This window comes from Dermacentor silvarum, chromosome 3, assembly GCF_013339745.2.
Source record: "Dermacentor silvarum isolate Dsil-2018 chromosome 3, BIME_Dsil_1.4, whole genome shotgun sequence".
Taxonomy (NCBI): Eukaryota; Metazoa; Arthropoda; class Arachnida; order Ixodida; family Ixodidae; genus Dermacentor; species Dermacentor silvarum.
Genome location: NC_051156.1, coordinates 180,191,368 through 180,204,146, shown reverse-complemented (window position 1 = coordinate 180,204,146; position 12,779 = coordinate 180,191,368). Strand labels below are relative to the sequence as shown.

The 12,779-nt window shown below is 51.4% G+C and overlaps 2 protein-coding genes across 2 annotated transcripts in view; both read right to left on the bottom strand.

Annotated features, from left to right (window-relative positions):
- Positions 1 to 1,131: 1,131 nt before the first annotated feature.
- LOC119445056 (mucin-1-like) lies at positions 1,132 to 1,782 on the bottom strand. The gene has a single exon (XM_037709383.1). The coding sequence runs from the start codon at positions 1,780 to 1,782 to the stop codon at positions 1,132 to 1,134; it is 651 nt and encodes a 216-aa protein (XP_037565311.1).
- Positions 1,783 to 1,893: 111 nt separating this feature from the next.
- LOC119446158 (mucin-19-like) overlaps positions 1,894 to 12,779 on the bottom strand; it is an 84,690-nt gene continuing 73,804 nt past the window's right edge. The window contains exons 4-6 of the mRNA XM_037710514.2: positions 10,453 to 10,629; positions 8,253 to 8,444; positions 1,894 to 6,054 (exon numbers count right to left, since the gene is read on the bottom strand). Of these exons, the coding sequence (XP_037566442.1) occupies positions 2,021 to 6,054; positions 8,253 to 8,444; positions 10,453 to 10,629 (4,403 nt within the window). The 3' untranslated portion in view covers positions 1,894 to 2,020. The remainder of the gene's footprint in view (positions 6,055 to 8,252; positions 8,445 to 10,452; positions 10,630 to 12,779) is intronic.

The following is a 12,779-nucleotide window of genomic DNA, read 5'->3' as shown; positions in this document are numbered from 1 at the left end:
AAGGCATGTTTCACTCGGCTCATTCACTCTCACGTAGTACATTTGCACCCTGCTTATCTTAAGTAGGATACGCCGATGCAGTAGTTCATCCGCTGCGGAGAACTGAGCAATATACTTGCAGTAAAGCTAGCCGATTCCAGCACGACTGCGTACCACATAGCTTCTTCATCAATTTCGCAATGCCAGATTCTTCAACTTGCAGCTACACTTATTTTTTTTTTCTTCTCCTGATTATCGATATCGGAGCGCCGCCTACTGTCAGTAAAAAAGCGGCAGCGATGCGCATTTCATATACATGAGCTATGTGGATGCTCAGCGCTCGGTACGTAGCTGTCGTTGATTTAGTGCAGTCCAATGTTGGGATCATGCGTGCAAAATCATCGCTAAGGTAACGGCTTAACCGCATGAATTTCCTTTTTTTTAAGTTCGTTTTGTAGCATAAGCTTCCATTATTCGTGAGTGTATGTAAAAAAAAAATGGACTTACGTTTTACACTCCCTCAATTTTTCCTTACTGCTGGCGTGTCATCTTTCTGCGATGCAGAATTGTAGCTGCCACCACGCCAAGACGCACATGTGGCGCCTCGGCTTGTTCCCCCAGCTTATGACCCGCACCCCCAGCGAGTATGTACATTGGATGGACGACACTCAGGGCGCCGATGATGTGCGCATCACAGTGCCTGGATGTGCGAGGCATCGCCGTGAGTTGCCAGGTATTGTTCGTTGTAAATCTCCGTAACCGAATGTGGGCCTTTGACTACAGAAGTACTTCTAGAGAGAACGAACGAACGCCCTCACGATGCCTGCAGTTGGACTGCGGACAAAGTCGCTCGCAGTTTAAGGCTCGGAAATGTTCCGCGCATAGTACTGCACTCGATGACACCTTTAACATTCCTAGTGGCATTTTTCCTAAATGATGGGGATCACAGCGGGGTTAAGTTATTGCTAAGTATGAAGCTCCAATTCATCGCTCAGAGCACAGTTTACGGTTCAAATTTAACCATCATGCCCTTACATTATCAATACATTTTCTTCTCCATCTGACAGCAGCGTCAGTTATCACGCGCCACACCACAGGGAGATTCACAACGGAGAGTATCGGACAACTCGGGGCATACCTCTCCTAGTCGCCTCAGTGAGCCCGCCGCTCAGAGCGCCTTCGGTCTCTGTGGGGCTCGGCACCGTCGAGGTGCAAGTCAGGAATGCCAGCCTTCACCAACTGGACGATTGGATCGTGCGTCCTGGATTCGGTGGTGTCTTGCGATTTGGCAGCGGCGCCGTCACCGCAAGGTTCGTCCTTGTGTCCGTTGGAGCTGCCACTCGCATCAGCTCCCGCGGCAGCTGAAGGCGCCGCTTCTGTCGTGCCGTCATCGTGGTGGTCATCGCCGCCGGCAGGAGCAGGCGCCGGTGTCGTTGTGTAACGAGTTGGGAATTCGGTGGCCTTGGGAGCGTCGGTAACCTCGTTAGTCTTCGTATCCTCATCGCCACCTGCGCCGTGGGCTCCGTCTCCAGAAGCGGAAGCATCATCACCATCGTGCCCAGCTCCCGCCGAAACTCCATTGGCGTCTCCCGACGAGGGCGTCGTGGCATCTGGCTGGTTGTCACCAGAGTTGGAGGCCGGAGTGGCGTGGTCACCGTCGGCCGGCTTTGAGCCGCCTTCGTCTTCCGACTTCGGAGGCCTCGCGCCCAGGACGTCGCTGTCGGAACCGGAAGCATCTGAGTCGACTGCCGGGCCTTCTGTGGTTGGTGGCTGCTCGTGCTCAGACTCGCCTGGTGAAGGCATGGGGGCGCCACCGGCGGGAGCTTCGGCATCGCTGCCGCCATGAGCACCTTCGTCGCCTCCGTGCGCGGGTGGCTCTTCACCGGACGGCTTGGAAATAATCCCGTGGTCCAGCTCGTACTGCCGCCTTGTGTCCGGGCTCAGCTGTGCCAGAAGCTGTTCAATCGTGGGAGGAACCCTTCCTCCGTAATCGTGGTGTACATGTGGTTTGTGCTCGTGGCCGTGAGCGCCGCCTCCATTGCTACCACTTGGCTTTGGCGCTGGTGCAGGTTGTGGTGCAGGTTGTGGTGCTGGTTCTGGGCTGGTTCTGGGCTGGTTCTGGGGCTGGTTCTGGGGCTGGTTCTGGCGCCGCGGGAGCAGCACCAACGGGCGGCAAATCCCCACCGCTCGCTCCTTCGGCTGGGGCAGTGGTACCCGGAGCCGCTCCGTTGTCGTGTGGCGCAGCGCTGTCACCTGGAGTTGCCTCGTCATGTGGAGGTGCATCGTTCTGAGGGGGCTCAGTGGACGCTTCGGGTTTCTCTCCTTCGTTGTCTGGTGATACTGTGTGCGCCTCCTCCGGCACAATTGGCGTCTCAGTGACTGGCGTTCTGCCGGAGTCATCGTCCTCGTCATGGTGCGGTGCTTCGGCCGTAGTTGTGGGCGTTTCCTGTGGCTGTGTGGTTGTAGCATCTGGTTCTCCTCCTGGATGCTGTTCACGTTCTACGTTTTCAGACATGGTGGTGTCCTCACTCTTTGGCGCCGCAGATGATGTGCTGTCGGCTCCACTGCCGGCTCCGAAAGCATCGGGTGTCGGTCCTTGATCTGCTGGTGTGGTTGAGTCATCGTGGCCCGCGCTGTCTGAGACGTCGTTCGATTTCTCTTCCCGCTGCGGCGCGCCGGATTCATTGCTGTCCTTGGGTGGCACAGCTTCGTTTTCTTCAGTCTTGACTTCGGGAACAACTGGGGCGTCACCCTGTGGGTGCTCGTCAACGGGTGCAGAGGCGGGAGCGTCAGTAGCTGGCTCGTCTTCCTTCTTGGGAGCCTCGGTACTCTCGACCGCGCCTTCGTCGTGGTGAGGCTCATCACCGAGAGGATGTTCCTCTGCAGCTGGAGCTGGCGTGCTTGGTTGGCTTTCTCCGGAAGCCACCGCCTCGGTTGATGATGGCGTCACTGATTCAGCTCCCGTAGTGGCCGAACCAGCCTCTGGTACCGCTAATCCTGCCGTGGTCGTTGTTTGGCCGGCTCCTTCTTCTGCTGGTTTCATAGCACTTGATTCGCTGCTGCTATCTTGTTCGATAGCTTTTTCTTCAGTGAGGGAAGGGGAAGGACCAGCTGCTGGCGTAGTCAATTCCGAAGACGCAGGGGGAACTGGTGTGGCATCACTAGAACCGGAACCAACTTCTCCGTCTTGAACGGAGCCTCGGCCTTCAAACGTTGCTGGGCCGGGTTCCATACCTGAACTAGGACTAGCAGTAGTTGTAGCGTCGCCCTTTGTTGAATCAGCGCCTGCGCTCCCAGTAGAGCTTTCTGTAGAAGCAGGAGCAGGTTCACTGCTGGCATCGGAACCTGAGGTCGACGTGGGGGTGGTTTCACTGGCATGATCAGCAACGCTTGTCACAGTAGTCGGTGTCGCCGAATCATCGTGCCCAACAGCAGAAATGCTTCCTGTAGTAACATCAGGTGAGTTGGCAAGGCCGGAAGTAGGGTTGATGTCTCCGTTTCCAGATGCAGAGTCACCAGCAGTTGCTGCCGAGACCGAAACCTCGGCTGTGTTTGACGTGGCTGAGTTACCAGTTGTAGTTTCTGGGCTAGATTCACCAGTACCCGTTGCAAGTGTAGAATCACCCGATGTCACTGGGGCGGAATCACCGGTTGCGGTTACTGGCGCGGAGTCTCCAGTGCTGGTTGCGGTGGTAGATTCACTGGAAGCCGGTGTAGTGGCAGCATCACCCAAGGCAGGCGCAGAGGCGGCCTCGCCCAAAGTAAGTGCAGGGGCAGCGTCACCGGAAGTCGTTGCAGGGAAAGCATCACCAGAAGTCGTTGCCGGGGCAGCGTCACCGGAAGTCGTTGCCGGGGCAGCGTCACCGGAAGTCGTTGCCGGGGCAGCGTCACCGGAAGTCGTTGCCGGGGCAGCGTCACCGGAAGTCGTTGCTGGGGCGGCGTCACCGGAAGTCGTTGCTGGGGCGGCGTCACCGGAAGTCGTTGCTGGGGCGGCGTCACCGGAAGTCGTTGCTGGGGCGGCGTCACCAGAAGTCGTTGCTGGAGCAGCGTCACCGGAAGTCGTTGCTGGAGCAGCGTCACCGGAAGTCGTTGCTGGAGCAGCGTCACCGGAAGTCGTTGCTGGAGCAGCGTCACCGGAAGTCGTTGCTGGAGCAGCGTCACCGGAAGTCGTTGCTGCAGCAGCGTCGCCGGAAGTCGTTGCTGGAGCAGCGTCACCGGAAGCCGCTGCTGGAGCAGCGTCACCGGAAGTCGTTGCTGGAGCAGCGTCACCGGAAGCCTCACCGGAAGCCGTTGCTGGAGCAGCGTCACCGGAAGCCGTTGCTGGAGCAGCATCACCGGAAGTCGTTGCTGGAGCAGCGTCACCGGAAGTCGTTGCTGGAGCAGCATCACCCGAAGTCACTGCAGAGGCTGCGTCGCCAGCAGTCGTGCCTGGTGTAGAATCGGTCGAACTTGCCGCAGAGGAGTCACCAGAAGCCGATGGAGGGGCGGCATCGGCTAGCATGAGTGGAGGAGTAGAATCGCTGCCTGTGGTTGCAGTGTCCCCAGCATGGGCGTCGCTTTGATGTCCAGCCGTGCTACTAGCGTCAGTGCCAGAAGAGAGATCGGTGGCTTCAGCTGTACCGGCTTCCGCCATGTGAGTGGCAGTCGCGTCTGGGACGTTTCCTGCTATGGTGCTGGTAGCGTCAGTTGAGCCCGAAGTGACAGTGGTTTCCTTCGAAGAGGAGGATGCAGCGTCTGGGCTCAGTGTCTGCGAAGCAGTAACGGTTTCCGGTGTAGTGTGATCGGCCCCATCGGTCTGGCCGCCTGCTGTCACCATTACTTGAATTCCGCTGCCAGTAGGCATGCCAGAAGTGGCATCAGTGTGGTCCATTCCGCCAGAGTGGCTGTCCAGCGCAACGTCTGTGTGGCTCGTGCTATCACCACTAGCCTGAACGTCACCCATAGCGGTAGTGTCAACGTGAGTGTCAGCGGTTGCACCGTTGTTGGTTGCTGCTGTTACTGATGAAGCATCCGTTACTGCACCTGTGGTGGAAGCACCGTTGGTCAGCTCGGAAGTAGCAGTGACTGTTGGAGAGGAAGCGCCGTCGTGAGTTGTGGCGTCGCCACCTGCCAGGGTGTGTGTAGCGTCTCCGACTGAAGCACTCGTGGTTGCAGCAGTGTCGACCGCAGCGCCCTGGTTGGTTTGATCAACAAGGGCAGTTCCAGAATGCTCAGCTCCTCCTACAACGGTGCCGGCAGACGTGGCGAGGGCTCCACCCGCTGCTGCTGTTCCTGGTAACCCGGTGCCCTGTGTCGCCCCGACATCTCCAGTAACATGCAACACAGTTCCGGTGACGGTCGGCTGAACAGTTCCGAGCCCGACAGTTGTGACCACTGGGTGAACAGGAACGTTGGCGATCACAACTGGTCCCGCTTCTGGGAGCACGGCTGGAACCACGGGAACTGCTGCACCAGGCACAATGGTTGCAGGGAGAATGTGCCGTGTGACGGTGCGAGACCCTTCATTGTTGCCGCCGACTGCAACAGAGGTTTCAGTAGCGTCCTTGCCCACTGTCGACTTGAGCTTGTCATCAACGTCCTGACTCTGCACGGCAGCGTCCAGTGGCTTCACGGAGTCGGTGCTCTGCGCTCCGCCTGCAGCGCCGGCGGTGGCTTGTGTTTCTTCTGGTGGTGGCAGGTGAGTCGTATACCTCTTCACAGGGTTGGTGACGTCAGGAACAGGTTGCGGGGAAGACAAGTCGTCGTACAGCGAGCTGGGGAAAGCAGTCTGCTCCGGGTTGATACGCTCAGTGGTTCTCGTAGACTCAGTGGACGTTGGGAAGGCGGTCCGTGTAATCAGCACACCATCCTTCGTGATTCCACCGGGAGCACGGCTGGACAAGCCAGCACCAGGAACGGCCGTCGGTTCGAAGCGCGTAACGCCATGTTTCGTGCTTCCACCAGGAACGTGGGTGGACAGGCCGGCACCGGGAATCGTCGTCGGTTGGAACCGCGTGGTGAAGAACCTGCCCGTCGTGCGCGGGCTCGTGAAGGGCGACCATGGCAGTTGGACGGTTGTGGTGCTCAATGGGTCCTCTGCGATTATTGGAGCAAAATAAGACGCTCAGTGAGTATTTCTTGAACTAATGCATCTCGACAGGTAAGATCGAAATAAAATAGAGCAACAGTGGAGCTGTCTTAGCTGTTCAATCTATCCCGGCTGGTTTAAAAGCGTACTTGAGTTTTTTTTTTCTGATTCGATTACAGAGGATGTCACAATACAACTCAGAGACACTCACAGAAAAGTGATTGTGTGGGACGAACTCGAATGTGGCATAGACTGAGAGAAATACCTTCTCACGCATCATGGTGACGTAGTGGCTTTGGTGTAGCGCCCGAGGTCACGAGATCAAAACCCGCCCGCGGCGGCCGCAATTCGATGGTAGCGAAATGCAAGAACACCCGTGTGCCGGGCATTGGGTACACGTTAAAGAACCTCAGGAGGTCAAAATTAAGCCGTTGTCCCTCACTACGGCGTGCCTCGTGATCATATCGTGGTTTTGGCACGTAAAATGCCAGAATTAAATTTTCGACATACCTTTAGTAAAAAAATGAATTAGAAAATTGCTTGAAGAAGTGACTGTCTATCGGAGCAGCTGGTACTATACTGCGATCTGATGGTCTGTATCAGTTTTCTTAGAATATAAAGCGGAGAGCCAGACGCGTGGAGCCGCTTCATCTCGACTGGAGAGTTGCTCTCTTTCAGTAACTGAGAGGACAGGTGCCCGATATTGGCGTCGTGTGCTCACAAGGCGCAGCTATAGCACATCACAGTACAGCCCCTTTTCATGCCAGACTCTGTAAGGGTAGCAGTACAGCTACGTGCAATGAGCTACGGCATCATGCACACTGTTTCAGCTTTATGCGTACACGGAAATTTGCTCACACTTTCAGTGCGACCCTTGCATTCTCTCACGGTGAATTTCACTAGTTTCTTTGTAATTACCTTCTTTTTTCTAATCTCTTCGCATTTCGTTCGAGATGTCGTGCTCGTCTGATGCTCTTTTGTACACGATCACAAGTTTCAGAGGCGGGTTTTAAAAAGAAATTGTTCGGAGTCGATCGTATTAGAGACCGCACAGTTTACTCGCAGATTCTGATAAGTGAAGCCGAGTCCAGGAGCGACAGACGTGATCTTGCAGGGAATACACCAGAATAACATGCATTTTCGTGCGGGCAGCACAAAAAGAAACCAAATATGTCTTCCTAGTTGCTCAGTGGCATTCATGATTTATCCGTCGATCTCGCTATGATCGTATCCTCTGGTATAGCAGCAAGCCAGAAAAAAAGAAAGTAGCGCAGCTCCTATGCACAGCTGGGTCATATAATGTAATAACATTGAAGCACCTGAGTGCACGCTGTTCCTCTGGCAGATCTGTTAATGATCCTCCGGAATATTATTTTCTAATACACTTCATGGTTCCTTGTCTTCCTTTGCTTATTCGTTCCGGCGTTGACACCCTGTTCGTTCTTTTGCCATCGTCATGAGGCGGAGAACGCAGTCCTATAATCTTTTGATGAAAGCTACACGTATACGACTAAAACATGAACTGCAATAGCTCAGACCCACAGCAATACATGCAGCACTGTCATCATTATCCGGAAGAATACACATACAAGCATCTATTATTTCCACCGCAGAGCTACTCTGGCACCGTAGGCGAGCGCTTAAAGCTTTGGCTCTCAAACCCGAAGAAACCGGGTTCAAATCTCAGCGAACGTTGCGTTATTCGAGGCTGAGCTAAGACTCTCCGTTTTCCGTATAGTATCCGCGGACCCACAGCTCGTGCGCACAAAGCCTTCTACGCAGAGTGATTTGAACGACTCGCAGCCATATAACACACACACACACACACACACACACACACACACACACACACACACACACACACACACACACACACACACACACACCACACACCATGTTCGACAGCGAAGGAAACACACACAGGAAAAACATAAGCACACACAGTCACGAACACATGGCTCGAACTACCACGCTATAGACACAGCGCAATTGTGCACTGGTCATACATTAATAACCCTGTCGCACACACACACGCACACAATAAAAAGACATTGAAATTGGAAGGAACACACACGCCACCCTTTCGACAAGGGGCCAGTTGCTGGCTTGACGAATGCGAGTCCCTTTGTCTAAAACGCTGGCTCCAGCCTGACACACGCATTGTTCGACGAGTGTGGAATATTAAAGCAAATGCCCCTTCCCGTACCTGTGGGCGGGCAGTGGTCGTAGCGCGGGCAGCACTCGCCGTCCACGTATCGCGGCTCACAGTCGCCTCGGAACTGGCAAGCGACCAGGGAGCAGCTGATGGAGCTGCCCTGGCAGTAGCACACGTAGCACGGGCTCTGCGGGCTGGGAACCACTTCACCATCCTTGTAGAACTGGCCGTCCTGCTCGCAGCCTGCGCGATACCACGTGATACAAGTGAGCTTAGCGTCGAGATTGATTCATTGATTCGGTTTTATGCTCCAAAGCAACATCTGTGCCTTTGACAGACACTGCAACGTTGAGAGCCGTGGATTAACCCTAACCGCCCCGGCATTCTGAAACCGCCTGCAATTTTCAAACACAGTTCCACGTGGAGGAAAATTAGAACAACTCGCTCACCTCTATTTATTGTCAAGGATGGTGTACATGGGTGCAGAAAAAAGCAATCCAACATTATTTGAGTTCTAACCTAATTAGTGTAGTAATCATTTATTTAGTAATTGGTCCGCTTAACCATCCGCAGTTGAAAGTTCGCTTCAGCTTATCAAAGACGCTACTGCGGGCTATGCGCCTGAGTTTGATTAGGGATCAAACTCGTTGTAGCGTAAATGACACGTTGGGCATTACAGTGATAATGAGCACCTACACATAATCGAACGAGCGTTTTTTTTTAATAACGCGTCACGTTTCAAGGGGTTTTAGTAAAGAAGAAGTAGGTGCGTAAATGTGAGCTCGATCAAGAACATTACTTTCATCTGACTGAGTTGGCTCGTGAGTTGAAAACATTGTTATAGGCCAGGACCTGATAGAATAGCAAGATTTAGTTGGAAGTTGCCGCATGTTCAGGTACTTCAGCAGTTGCGTATAAGTCTTGTTTATCGCGCGGTTATAGCCTCTCTCAGGCTAGCTGGCGTAGCTATAGCTTTAAGGTGTGCCACTGCCGTGTCTACTGGGAGGAACTTTGTGTTAATGTGAAATGCTCAGACGAGTGTCGAAACTTTTGACTGGATCATGATGGACGAAGGGCACAGAAACGAAAGCACAGTGGCTGTAGGAAAGTATTGCTATACAATTATCCGCTGGCGCAGGATCTTTATTTTACGGCAGCAATGCAAAAGAAACCAATATAATAACGAGCAAAATAATCCTATACCGGCACAGTGAAATGCTGGCGCGTTTCCTATCCCGCCTGCTACCAGAATAAATAAATAAATAAATAAATAAATAAATAAATAAATAAATAAATAAATAAATAAATAAATAAATAAATAAATAAATAAATAAATAAATAAATAAATAAATAAATGCGGCTAATACACCAAATTAAGGTGGTAGTTGACACTGAAGTGCTACTTTCTTGAAATTGTATTCATCTTCTGGTCTACTAGGCCCGTTTAAAAATGCCTTATAAAGCATGCCTCGGATTGCATCAGAATAAGTGCGCACCGCTGTTTATATAACTTGTCAACGGGGATGAATGCTTTAAAATAGCCAATACATTTTTTATTTAGAACTCCTAGTGTCAGCTTATCCGTTAATTGCAAGGCTGCAGCGTAAAACGTGTGAACGCCTGCAGCAATGCGTTATGCAAACGGCAGAGTTGGTAAGAGCAGCCGGAGCTGTACACGTTTACAGACAGCGGTATGCATCCTGATGTTATCGAGCGGGCGCCGTGTTCTGCGAATCCATTAAAGTACTGTCAGTAATGGTACGAAATAGAAGAGCGAAAGCGATATAGGAAAAAAAAGCGCCGAAACGTATTGAACGCCTGGTTCCTGGGAAGCGCAGGCGTTGTTAGGCATGTTCAGTTTGTTCCGAGCTGAACGCTCTTTCGCTCCTCAGACAATACAGAACGGTAAAAAAAAAAAAAGAGAAATAAAAAGACGAAATTGACTTTGCCAGTAGTAATCTCCCTGAATAACGCACTGCCAATGAAAACAGAAAGAAAGAAAGAAAGAAAGAAAGAAAGAAAGAAAGAAAGAAAGAAAGAAAGAAAGAAAGAAAGAAAGAAAGAAAGAAAGAAGTGAACGCAGAGGCGCGTTCGACGCCGCTGACATCATACGCGAGCAAAACAATGTCCGCCCGAGGATATATATGCACGATATCTTTTTTTTCCCCCTCGAAACCGCCTTTTATTGACGTCGTTTCAGAGAAGCGGCGTGTGAGCGCGTGTTTGTGAAAAGCAAACGCAGCTGACTCACCGCAGTGGTACTCCGGGCAGCACTGACCCTCTCGGCGGACAGCCTTGCAGTTGGGCCTCACCTCGCACTCGCGGAGCGTGCAGGCGAAACCAGGTGGACGGCACTTGCATGTTTCGCACGGGTCCTCCGTGGGGATGGGGTCGCCGCTCCGGTAGAGCACGCCATCGACGTTGCACACTGGTCGATTGAAGGAAGCGCGCGTGGGTTTGGAAGGAGAGATGAGGGGGTTGGTGAGGAAGGGTAGAGAGAGAGAGAGAGAGACGGAGAGAAAAAGAAAGTGTAATTAGCATCGTGTGACAGAAAGTACACGATGTCGTTGCCACTTGAAGGTGACGAAGCATGAATTTCGACAGAAAGAACTCTAAGTGACCTAAACCTGAATGTACTTTTTCGTCACACCGTAAGTATAATACTGACGAAGCTGTGCTCCTACGTTAATGCACTTCGTTTGGCTTGCGTCTAATGGAAGTCCGCACTTTTCCGTTTTTCGCGCTTTTGTCCCTTTACGTTTCCAGTTAATATTGATCGTCTTACTTTTTTGTGTTTCTATACCTGCGCTTCGTTCACAAATGGGCCGTACCTTTCCTTCTGGAGAGACGAACTTCTACGTCCGTCTCTCCAGCCAAGTGTGCATTCCACCTCAACGTGGGATCCATTTGTGAAAACGCAGTAGTTAATGAGAGTACATAATAAGGTGCTGGGTTCTTCCAACAAGTATGCTTTGCCACCAGTTATGCGGGTTACATAAAGGGTTGGAAGGGATAGATGACGCTGATTTCGCTGATACCTCCGCGCATGCCGTGAACGTATCTTCAAAACGCCTAGCTCACACTCATTCCTTCTGAAAACTTCGAAGCTTCAGCAGGTTTCAAAAGGTGGAAGGTGCGTACGTACAGGGTCGACCACATCAAGGTGAACACCTCATTAGAATTCAAGACATCATAGAAGCGGATGTTCAGTACATAATTCGAAAAATCATTATTGTGTTTATCTACACCATGATTACACATCGTATAACGAACATTTCACTCGTGAAGTAGAATAAACGCTGTAGTTTTACCGGCTTGAATACTAATGAGGTGTTCACCTTAGATGTGGTCGACCCTGTACATGCTGAAACCATAACTTGATCGACCATAGCATGCAATGCATTTCCAGCGTATTTTAGGTGCGTTAGTTCTGTACCTTGCAATACATTCGCCAACTTCATGACTGAAGTGCGTACCCACGCATAAAGCTACAGTAGCCACACCGAAGAAATTACATCCGTAGTTATTTAGACCACGGTCATCGTGCGACGCGAAACGGAGGCTCCTGATGCACGGCACCACCGTACTGAAAGCGCGTCGAAAAATTTCGTTCCATGTTGCCGCTGCTTAGTATCGCTTAAGTTAAGCCACTGCATAAAAGGATACGCTAAGTGAGACTAAAGGTAAACTAAATAACCGAAGCTGCACAAGAGCCTGGCGTGTCTTTTCACGAGGCAAATTGCGACAGCCGTAGTTGCAGCGTTAGCTCAGGTTTCCCTGTGAGCGACCGGGAACCAGGCCGATCGTGCGCGAGGAATACGTCTTCGTTAAGGCGTTAACTTCGTATTATTCTTCCTAAACTCCTTTCAGAGAAAGAGCGAAAGAAAGGAAAATCACTAAGAAAGAAGGTCCACTACTGCGGCACTCGGAAAATAATCAAGCTTGTTTGGAAGCAACGCACTGCACGAGAGAACGCGTGGAATTAATGGCTCTCGCTAACAAAGAATAACGATTGTGCGAATTGAGATTAAGGGAAACGGGCTCGCCCACCGCCTCTGCACGGCAGTGACGGCCATCGTGCATTTCATTAATCTCCTAGTGCAATCTATAGAGAGAGAGAAAAAAAAGAGAGGAAGGGAGAAAACGTTATAGCGACTGTAGCGCGATCTTCAACAGCTCCGGTAGAATTACGTCATAGTACCAGCGAACTCAAGGGACGCGAGAAACGACTATGTGGGTCAAATTAACAAAATCGCATTGCATAAATATCAGGGTACCGCTGACACGTATTTAATTACCACTTATTTTGTTCACTGGTACGCCTACCGCGTCCTGTACTTAGCTGTGTGGTTAGGAGACTTACGTACACACTTGACTTAAAAAAAAGAAAAGAAAAGATAGAAAGCTATATAGTTTTTCACTGAAATATATAATAAGCATTTATAATTTATTCTTGCTTGTTTTAATTTTGTTCAGATAAGAAAAAAGAAAGTCTCGAGTGCCCTAAGTTTCACAACGTTTGTTCTTTATTTAGCAATTTGTCTCTCATTTCTTTGTTTCTTTCAGTCTTCTTTCTCG